Raw genomic sequence first — 11,267 nt, 5'->3', positions numbered from 1 at the left:
GTGCTTGCATGCTGGAGTTCAAGTCCAAATCCTCAATTCCCTGACAGAAGAAGGGTGAAAATGAGAACTGAATTCTAATTTAACAAAAAAAAAAAAACAAAAAACAAAAACAAAAAAAAAAAACCACACCCTTGCCATTTAGAGGCTAGTCTCTCCAAATTAAAGCAGCTCTGCAGTCAATGCCACAATGGGCACCCCTTTAAAGCCAATGGTGAAGTAGATAATAACTTCATTCTTATGATGGCTGCATATTCAATACAATAGTGCAAGAAATCTTGACAGCTGCATTTTCAGACTTTAAAGATTTTATTTTCAAATAGATAAAATATGTATAGTTATCTCTTTAAAACATATTTTAAAACATTCCAAAAATGCTCACAAGACAAAAATAAACAAACATACTTATATTGTTTTCAGATGTTTTAAACATGATTTTGCCATCATTCAGATGTAAAATTTAGGAAGTTGGTCCAAGAAACCCCAGGGGAAAATGTTAAAAGGATTTTTCTTCAATGTTCTTCTTTTACTTTTGAATAAATTACACAGACTTGTGCAATATCATCATACTCGTATGTTCTCTTCAAAAATGTGTCCATTAGTCTTAAGCCAGAGACACTCTAATGGGAAAAAGATATGCACAAATTTTAGTAAGTGGATAAGAATAAGTTTTGCACTACTGTGACCACAAAATAGTCTCTCTCTCTCTCTATACATATATCATAGTTATGTTGTTGAACTGTGATGTCTCTTACTTGTAGTCCCTGAACTGAAGACAATAGTGTAAGTGCAAGATGGAGGGATGAACTGGGGTGTAGCTTTCCAAGCTGTCTTCCTGAAACTCCACACCAGTGGATGGAATTAGTATTGCACATTTCCAAAACCAGATCCATAGTTCTTTCACTGCTAGATGAAAGCAAACAATAAGGAATAAATCTAGTTCTTTACCATTCAAGGAAGACTGCAAAAGTACAATAGCTTGATGATTCTGAAAGCACTCATTAGAAACTCCTGATATGAATGGTTTATTACTAAAGTTAGGGTGATCTATTACAAGTCACTAAGTCTCAAAAGTTACTCAGTTACATATTGTTTTCATAGACTTTAAGGTCAGAAGGGACCATTATGATCTAGTCTGACCTCCTGCACAATGCAGGCCACAGAATCTCACCCACCCACTCCTGTATCAAACCTGTGTCTAACCCAATGAAGTCCTCAAATCATGGTTTAAAGACTTCAAGATGCAGAGAATCTTCCAGCAAATGACCCATACCTACACTGCAGAGGAAGGCAAAAAAACCCTAGGGCCTTTGCCTATCTGCCTTGGAGGAAAATTCCTTCCCAACCCCAAATATGGTGATCAGCTAAACCCTTAGCATGTGGGTAAGACTCATCAGCCAGACACCCAGTAAAGAATTCTCTGTAGTAACTCAAATCCCACCCCATCTAACAGCCCATCACAAGCCATTGGGCATATTTACAGCTAGTAGTCAAAGACCAATTAATTGCCCAAATTAGGCTATCCAATTATACCATCCCCTCCATAAAGTTATCAAACTTAAGTCTTGAAGCCAGATATATCTTCTGCCCCCACTAGTCCCCTTGGAAGGCTCTTCCAGAACTTCACTCCTCTGATGGTTAGAAACCTTCGTCTAATTTCAAGTTTAAACTTCCTGATAGCCAGTTTATATCCATTTGTTCTTGTGTCCACATTGGTACTGAGCTTAAATAATCCCTCCCCCTCCCTGGTATTTATTCCTCTGATATATTTATAGAGGGCAATCATATCTACCCTCAGCCTTCTTTTGGTTAGGCTAAACAAGTCAAGCTCTTTGAGTCTCCTTTCATAAGACAGGTTTCCATTTCTCAGATCATCCTAGTAGCCCTTCTCTGTACCTGTTCCAGTTTGAATTCATCTTTCTTAAACATGGGAGACCAGAACTGCACGCAGTATTCCAGATGAGGTCTCACCAGTGCCTTGTATAATGGTACTAACATCTCCTTATCTCTACTGGAAATACCTCGCCTGATGCATCCTAAAACTGCATTAGCTTTTTAACGGCCATATCACATTGTGATCACCCAATACTCCGAGGTTCTTCTCTTCCTCTGTTACTTCCAACTGATGCATCCCCAGCTTATAACAATAATTCTTGTTATTAATCCCTAAATGCATGACCTCAAAGTTTTCACTATTAAATTTCATCCTATTACTATTAGTTCAGTTTACAAGGTTATCCAGATCTTCCTGTATGATATCCCGGACCTTCTCTGTATTGGCAATACCTCCCAGCTTTGTGTCATCCGCAAACTTTATTAGCACATTCCCACTTTTTGTGCCAAGGTCAGTAATAAAAAGATTAAATAAGATTGGCCCCAAAACTGATCCTTGAGGAACTCCACTAGTAACCTCCCTCCAGCCTGAAAGTTCACCTTCAGTACGACCCGTTGTAGTCTCCCCTTTAACCAGTTCCTTATCCACCTTTCAATTTTCATATTGATCTCCATCTTTTCCAATTTAACTAATAATTCCCCATGTGGAACCGTGTCAAATGCCTTACTAACATTGAGGTAAATTAAGGAAACGCAGTGGATCTAGTCTAAAAAACCTGTTACCTTCTCAAAGAAGGAGATCAGGTTGGTTTAGCATGATGTACCTTTTGTAAAACCACATTGTATTTTGTCCCAATTACCATTGACCTCAATGTTCTTAACTACTTTCTCTTTCAAATTTTTTTCCAAGACCTTGCATACTACAGATGTTAAACTAACTGGCCTGTAGTTGCCTGGATCACTTTTTGTCCCTTTCTTAAAGATAGGAACTATGTTAGCAATTCTTCAGTCATACGGTACAACTCCTGAGTTTACAGATTCATTAAAAATTCTTGCTAATGGGCTTGCAATTTCATGTGCCAGTTTCTTTAATATTCTTTGATGAAGTTTATCTGGGCCCCCCCATTTAGTCCGATTAGGCTGTTCGAGTTTGGCTTCTACCTCGAATGTGGTATTATCTACCTCCATATCCTCATTCCCATTTGTCATCCTACTATTATCCCTAAACTCCTCATTAAAGACTGAGGCCAAATATTTGTTTAGATACTGGGCCATGCCTAGATTATTCTTAACCTCCACTCCATCCTCCATGTTTAGCGGTCCCACTTCTTCTTTCTTGGTTTTAAACATGTAAGAATTGTACAGTGAGATGGTAGCCATGCTGGGACACCAAAATATCACTTACATGTGAGACAAGAACAAGACGACTACCAAAAAAGGTAAATGCAGAATAATTTCTCTCTTTTACTTCCTGACCTCAGCTACAGCTGAGAATTACTTTTACAATCCTACTGCAGCATGACCCTTACAAGACACATCAAGTGTAAACGTGATATTCAAGACTTAGATAGATTTAATTTTTTAAAAAACATCTGGACAATGCTTCTGGGAGGTTGCAGGGTAAGTGACAGTTAAAGTTGACACTGAAGGTATCCTTTATTCTTAAGTAGTTTAACTTAATGCTTATATTTACGCGAACAGTGTAAGATATTTTGTAACTTAACACTTGTATCCATATTAATGTACAAGATTGCAGTTACACAGTCTTTCACCACAGAATTTTGGCAACATCCAAAGCCATTCCAGCAGTATCACCATCACCTTTGGTGGAATTATAGCTTTATGATCACTTTAATTTACTCTAATATAAATATAATTCAAACAACAAAAGGTAACAATATGTGGCATTACTATATATCTATATAGATATATATCTACAAAGATGCATGTTTAAAATTTACTTTAGCAGCAAGCACTAAAGAAACCAAACTTCCCCTATCAAAAAAAGCACAAAAACCAATTGATATTACCTGCAATTCGTTATTTTACACGTAATGTCAAAAGGCTCTTCCAGGTTTACAGTATCTGGTATTGTCTCCAAAGAAAGTCTTACATCACCATAACCTGGGGCCTGCAGAGGTACAAGAATACTTAGCTTTTCAAGTCATTGGTAACAAAGCTGAAATACTGTATTGAACTTTCATTTAGTCTAGTCTAACAAATTTAAACTAATGCCATGTCTACACTTACAAGCTTACAACAGCACAACTGTATGGATACAGCTGTGCTGCTGTAAAAGGGCTTGTGTAGCCACATTATAATGATGGGAGAGAGGTCTCCTGTCAACATAATAAAACCAACTCAACTAGTGGCGGTAGCTATGTCGGCGGAAGAACGTCTCCTGCTGATATAGCACTATACACACGAGCACTTATGCTGGCAATAAACTTATGTCATTCTGGGACTGTTTTTTTCACACCCTTGAGTGACAAAAGTTTTGCTGACATAAGTGCTAGTGTAGACATGGCCTAAGAAATAGAAAGAAAAATAAATTTATCACAAGTTAAGATGGGGAAAGAGTCATAGGAAAAATAACAAGATCTGAATTATACACGCCTTCTGACGAAGTGGGTATTCACCCACGAAGGTTTATGCTCCAATACTTCTGTTAGTCTATAAGGTGCCACATGACTCTTCGTTGCTTTTTACAGATCCAGACTAACATGCCTACCCCTCTGATACTTGACACTCCTTATGATTAAGTTTTCCAATTTCTTAATTTAAGTTTTGAATGTGAGCCACATTTCACTCTCGGAGGGTGATAAAATTTTACTTGTTCTCAAAAGCAAACAACAGTGTGGATAATGGAAATATACGTTTCCCCACACCATCCCACTAATACGTCTCATCCTGGACAGAGTTGTCTCACCCATAGAATTGATAATAATTCAATCTCTATATCCTTTGTCTGTAGAACGTCTACTAGGACTGCCAAAAATATTGCCAGTAACTGCCAGCTAGGGTGGCATTTGATGTCAACACTTGTCCACTATAATTTGAATTGAGAATCAAGTCATTTTACACAGCTCACTGATTAGCCATCATCTGGCAGCGGCTTTGGTTACTACCAGCTTGGGCTGAATTCAAGCCAGCAAATGAGATTAAAAGCTTTATGTTCTATTTCCAAAAGCGTTAACTGTCTATTCCCACCTGCCTTTTTTCTTTCTTTCCTCTCCTGAGTCTCACTGAGATGAAGCACTAGGGTAGCGGTGGTATGTTTATTATAAGTTTTCCTGTATGAAATATAACTTTTCACATGGCATCCTTCAGCAAGTATCACAGAACATTTTACAAAGAAATGATGCAAAAAAATAATGATTGACAGAGTGGGGAATACATACTTGCTGGCAGGCTGAAAGGCATATATAATAGAGAGAAATATGATTAATTTTTAAAAGTGTAGATGTGCAAGAAAAGCCTGTCTTGAACACACAGAAGTGAGTAGAGATGTACTAAACTCATTTGAAGAGCTGAAACAGTTGCTTAAGAGAGAATTCCAGATCAATAGAGCAGCTATAAAAAAGGGCAGCCTCTAACTTATGGGATTTGAGGGGAAGAGACATAAGAGGCTGTCATAACTATAAAGGGAAGGGAACAGCCCTCCTGTGTACAATTCTATAAAATCTCTCATGGCCAGAGACACCAAAATCCTTTTACCTGTAAAGGGTTAAGAAGCTCAGGAAAGCTGGCTGACACCTGACCCAAAGGACCAATAAGGGGACAAGATACTTTCAAATTTTAGTGGTGGGGAAGTCTTGTTTGTGCTCTTTGTTTTGGGGGTTGTTCGCTCTTGGGACTAAGAGGGACCAGACATCAATCCAGGCTTTCCAAACCTTTCTGAACCAGTCCCTCATATTTCAAACTTGTAAGTAACAGCCGGGCAAGGCGTGTTAGTCTTATTTTTGTTTTCTCAACTTGTAAATGTTCCTTTTTGCTGAGAGGATTTTACCTCTGTTTGCTGTAACTTTGAACCTAAGGCTAGAGGGGGTTCCTCTGGGCTATATGAATCTGATTACCCTGTAAAGTATTTTCCATCCTGATTTTACAGAGATGATTTTTACCTTTCTTTTTAAGAACCTGATTGATTTTTCCTTGTTTTAAGATCCAAGGGGATTGGATCTGGACTCACCAGGAATTGGTGGGGGAAAGGAGGGGGGGGGGATGGTTAAATTCTCCTTATGTTAAGATCCAAGGGGTTGGATCGGTATTCATCAGGAACTTGGTGAAAAAGCCTCTCAAAACTACCCAGGGAGGGGAAGGTTTTGGGGGGAAAAAGCGGTGTTCCAGACACTGAGGAATCTGGATGGTGGCAGCAAACCCAGATCTAAGCTGGTAGTTAGAAGTGTTATGCAGGTCCCCACATCTGTACCCTAAAGTTCAGAGTGGGGGAGGAACATTGACAGAGGCGAACGCAGGAGACGCAGACTAAAATGGGCCAAATGGGCCATGTTTTCAGTTGGATTGGGAGATAGGAATCCAGTGAAGGTGAGGAAGAATGGAAAGGATCTGATCCCATTTCATAAATGAGAGGGTAGTTTGGCCATAGTATTTATCACAAACCAAGGAGTAGGTAGTGCTACCTAGTGGCCAGAGCAGAATCAGAGGGCAGAACTGGAGGTGTGGTCAGGAGGCAAGCCAGTGGTCAGAACCAGGAATTAGGAATGAAGAGTTCACAGGTAGGCAGAGTCTAGGGCTGGAGTGGAGCAGGCCAGGGGTAGAGAAAGGGTTAGGTAAGAAGCAGGTCTGGAACGCATTGAGCAGCCATTGTACTGCTGCTGCTAAGGGCTTTAATGATCAACTGTTGGTTCTTCTGACCAATCAGGTAGCAGAGTCACTTAGTGAGGGCTTATTGGGTCCACTCCAGCTCATTCGGGTACTAGCCCCAAATCAGCTGAGATCCTGACAGTATTCTAGACTCTCTCAAGACTAGGGATTAAGAAAAACAGCAGTGCCATTCAGCAGTAGAATGTTATGTCTAGCAGCATCTTACAGAATTAAGATGGTAAGACAGAGCTGATGAGTCAGAGGAGAGATGGATATCACATGCACAAAGCAATATCTAACGTTGAAGTTAACAATTAGACATTCCAGAATGAGAAAGAGGCCAAAAGTGAAGCCCTGAGATACAAGAAAATGGACTGAAACATCGAAGTTTTCATCAGAAATGAAAGTTAGCAGATATTAAGGGTGAAATCCTGGACCCACTGAAACTCCCATTAAGTGATGGCAGAAGTGATAAGCAGTAAAATTAGGTTAGCAGGAGAAAACGAATGAAGAGGAATCTAGCAAGGAAGTAGTTTGATGGGACTGAAAGGTCAGAGGAGAGAAGTGTGGGAGTCAGGTTGTAATTGGATAGAGAGAAAAATGAGACATTTGTGCGCCACACAGCATGTATCTTTGGAATAGCTAAGTGTAGAAAACGCCTCACAGCTCTCATTAGAAAGAGGGCTACTGTGAACCACTGGTTTACAACAAAACTAGAAGTGAACCCAGCTCTGAAATTTGGAGATTCATTATATAGACAGCTTCAGTTTCAATATGCCCAATGAAGAGGAAATTGAGGAGTATCATTGGCTTTTCAAGCACCAGCAGCTGGAGTTAAGCTACTGGAGATAATCAAATTACCAAAGTAAGTGTCCAGTGAGGAAGAGGACAGAATGAAAGAACTCTGATTTTAGGTGGAAAAAGTCTGTTTTAAGGGGAAAGAGGAATTTGTGATAAGGCAGGCTGAAGATGAGAGAGTTGGTTGACAAAGGACAGAAAGTTATAAACAAGCAGGCTAGAGGTTCATCAGTATACGTATGAAGCCCTAAGGATAAAAATAATGACATCTACAAAATCCTAGCATACTAGATGAAAGGTGCTTACAGAAGGGACCATTTCCAGTTAGATGCGGGGGGGGGGGGGAAGGGGTGAGGGAAGAGAGGAGAGGAAGAGATACTTGATGTAAGCATCATACAAGTAAAAAGGAAAAGAAATGTCAGTAATTCAATGTGAATTTACAAGTGACTGTCAGAGTGGCAATTCTGCATTTCAGGTTTGTGTCTCATTGATTCCATATCAGAAGTACTGTTTACAACGAGACAAGTTAGGTGAGGTAATATCTTCTATTGGACCACCTGGTGGTGGAAGGTACAAGCTTTCAAGTATCTTAAGAGCTCTGTGAGCCTGAAAAGGTTACACCTGCCAGTAACAGAAGATATTAACTCACCTACCTTGTCTCTCTCAGATCTTGGGGCCAAGACAGCTACACCACCACTGCAAACAACTGGTTACAAAGACACTTTTTTCCTGACTGCTAGTTCTGGAAGTGCAGCCTGGGATGCAATTGTCAAGTTGGTATGTGGGAAAGGAAGAACCCATCACCATCAATAAAGGTACTGCTACAAGCCAAATTTAACTCTTTGTGATGCCTAGTAAAAACAGTGGGGTTGCACAGTTGACTGATTGGCCCTGTAATAAGAACTTTTAAGCAACTGTTGATGAGCCACAAGGAGGAAGAATAGATTTCAGTCATTTTTGCAGTGTCGGCTCTGCAAGGCTAAGAAGAGTAAAATATAAAAAGTATTTTCATTAGAATAGTTCATTATGTTCTGCTTAAGAAAGCAGATGAGTCCAAATGCACAAAGGGAGGAGATCTGTAGGGATAAAAGGGGAGCCATATTTAAAGTCACTCCTTTTGAGACAAGAACTGCACTTCAATATGTTGGCAAACTCCAATGAAGGAATTAATTTTTCTTCATTCTCTGGTACTTTGCTAAGTTAAATGCTTTACTCTTGCAATTCTAAATTTATGATCCATTAAGTTATGTGGTGCAGTGTCTCAACAATGGGCATGTTGCTATGCAAAGTAAAACATCAAGCAAGCTGAATGGAATTTTGCCTCTCATACACCAACAAAAGTCAGAAAAACCAGCATTATTGTTCAGCTATGCTATCTCAGGAAACATGGTTTTACACATTCGCAGAGCAAATCTTTGCTGAAAATTTACACTACATAGTTTTCCAAAATGTGTGTGAAGTATAAAGACACGTGTTGAATTCAGAATAAGTTCAGCTAGCGGACAGGCACTGTGAACTATTTTCTTTCCTGTCATGGTTTAAGTATTCAATTTAGCATTCAGTCATCTTGAAAATGGATTTTCTAATTGTAAAAGACGTACCATTCTTTGGAGCTGGCTGGTTTGCAACCTTCCCCGTTCACCTAAATTTGTTTTCCATACGATGTCTAGTTTTCCAATTACTGTTACACCTTTAATCACTCCAGCTTTCTCTGCAAATTCCTGCTTCGGTTTTAGGCAGTATAAATACTGACGAGTATCCATAGGTTGTAAATATGTCCTTGAACCAAATGTAGACACACTAGAAGAAAGAACACGGTTCCTCAGTTTAAACTGTTACTTTCAACAGGATTCTTGATCTTAGCCTTAGAATAATTCAATAAAATCCTATTTACTTTGTGTGTGGTTTCTTATTCAAAGATGAAAGATGCCTACAGAAAGCCGTTCTTACAGAAACATGGAAAATAAGCTAAGCAGAGACAGTGACCATGCCAAACAAGGAAACACAAAGCATACAGAGAAGAACTCAGGATCAAGAAACTAACTTAAAATATTTGAAGTATAATAACCACGAGAAGTATATTTACATGTGAGGAAAAGGCTGTCCTGGGAAAGTCAGTTTTGTTAAATTATAGCTTGTATTGTCCTTTAGTTTCTAGCCTAAATCATAGTCTTCTGGTGACACAGTTTTTTTTGAACAGGGTTACCTAGTTTGGACAAGGTTTGTACACAACTTTGAGAAAGAAAAGCACTATGAAAGTTGTGTCATTTTAGACCAGAATATTAAAACATCATTAAGTTCAAACAAACAGCTGTAGCACTGCCTCATTTATCACAGATATCAAGCAAGAGAGAGAATTTGCACTATTCAGACTAGGTTCGAGGTGGGTGGAAGAGGGAGAGAGGTAAATAAGAACGTGGCAACATAATGTGCAAAAATATAACTTCTGTATTTCATCCAATAATATTTGTCCTAATAATTTGAGAAAGGCGTTCTATGTACAGGAATGGAGCAGATCTCAAAACCTTAATTAAGTACATGATCATGGGAAATGGTGATATTTGTACAAAGGGCAGCAGGGAGGCCTGCTTTGTCTTTAAATCTGTTTAAAATTAATATAAACAGACAAAAACGGAATGTGAATAAACATTCTAAATATCAGTAGTATTTCTAGCCAAAACATTTATGTTAAAAAAAAAAAAGTTTAATGAGGCTTCCTGTACTCCTGTTTTTTCACACACTTCAGTGTGTGAATAAGCAAGGAACTCTACAGATGATATCAGCCAAACTGACACACTTCCAATGATACTAAGGTCTGTTAAAAGAGATTTTATAGGGGAAGGGAAAAGGATAATAATCTATTTTAGGAAACTAGATTCGCTCATTAGAACCTGCTTACAGAGTACTGACAGTGTTCTAAGTTGCATTAAAAATAATCCACACACCTGGTAACTTCAATAACCTAGCAGTTCAATTTTATAGCCTAGAGCAACATCATCTACTGTAATATTAATAAATTCAAGAGCAAATTAGGCTGAACACCATCCAGTAGCACTGAAGAATTGAACTGGTAATAGCACAATGGCACTCCCTTTCTCAAAAGCTTCCTGCAATGTTACTGGAACTGGTTGCTCTACCAGAGGCTGAGATATCTTCCAACCAGAAGGAACACGTATTTTAGCCGAGAAAGACCTATTGAAGTTGGTGAAAGCTGATGGCTTTCGTCATAGTCCAAGGACACCTGGGCTTAAGAACTGTATACTAAAAACCTAGCACTGGCAATTCTTCCTATCTTTTAGTATCACCACTGCATGCTGCTAGTGAAGAAACATCAACACTGTCCCCACTTTCCTCCACCTGCAAAATCTCAGATGACTTTGTCTTTCTTTGTATTGATCCTTAGTCCCCTCCTCTCTGCCATTGCCACTAGCCTTGATACCCCATTATTCTGCTCTTCCATGCTGTAGCTACACACTAATGCCCTTCCTGAGCTTGTCTGCTATGCCATTTAGATGCCATATTACAGTACTGCTCAACTGGAGGAGCCTGGATCCAGAAATGGAGAGCAAGAGTGCACCTGTGGGTTACATTATGCTCTCTGAGAACTATTTAAAATCCAACAGCAGCTCAATCCCTACTCTTCTCTCTACTTCTGCTATCCTCTGTCCTCTCTCACCCAATCCCAGAGCATCTCTTCCACCCTCCCTGCCCTGCATGTAATTCTGCTCCAGGACAAGGGAAACAGTGCTGCATGGAGGGCTGGAGCAGGCTTTACAGTCCAAAGGAACAATGCTTCCTCTGCCCTTGAGCTGAGC

The 11,267-nt window shown here is 39.3% G+C and overlaps 1 protein-coding gene across 4 annotated transcripts in view; it reads right to left on the bottom strand.

Moving 5' to 3' along the window:
• Positions 1-287: 287 nt before the first annotated feature.
• The window catches only part of TRAPPC13 (trafficking protein particle complex subunit 13), a 42,253-nt gene continuing 31,273 nt past the window's right edge, over positions 288-11,267 (bottom strand). For 2 of the 4 annotated variants that reach the window (XM_050947055.1, XM_050947057.1), the window contains 4 exons: positions 9,054-9,252; positions 3,861-3,961; positions 753-903; positions 288-617 (listed from right to left, as the gene is read on the bottom strand). In XM_050947055.1, the coding sequence (XP_050803012.1) occupies positions 510-617; positions 753-903; positions 3,861-3,961; positions 9,054-9,252 (559 nt within the window). In that variant the 3' untranslated portion in view covers positions 288-509. The remainder of the gene's footprint in view (positions 618-752; positions 904-3,860; positions 3,962-9,053; positions 9,253-11,267) is intronic. The other 2 variants (XM_050947056.1, XM_050947058.1) reach the window with 1 other exon arrangement.

Source organism: Gopherus flavomarginatus, chromosome 3, assembly GCF_025201925.1.
Source record: "Gopherus flavomarginatus isolate rGopFla2 chromosome 3, rGopFla2.mat.asm, whole genome shotgun sequence".
In the NCBI taxonomy this organism is placed as follows: domain Eukaryota; kingdom Metazoa; phylum Chordata; order Testudines; family Testudinidae; genus Gopherus; species Gopherus flavomarginatus.
The sequence above is the reverse complement of the archived record's forward strand: the minus strand, read 5'-3'. Positions and strand labels throughout refer to the sequence as shown.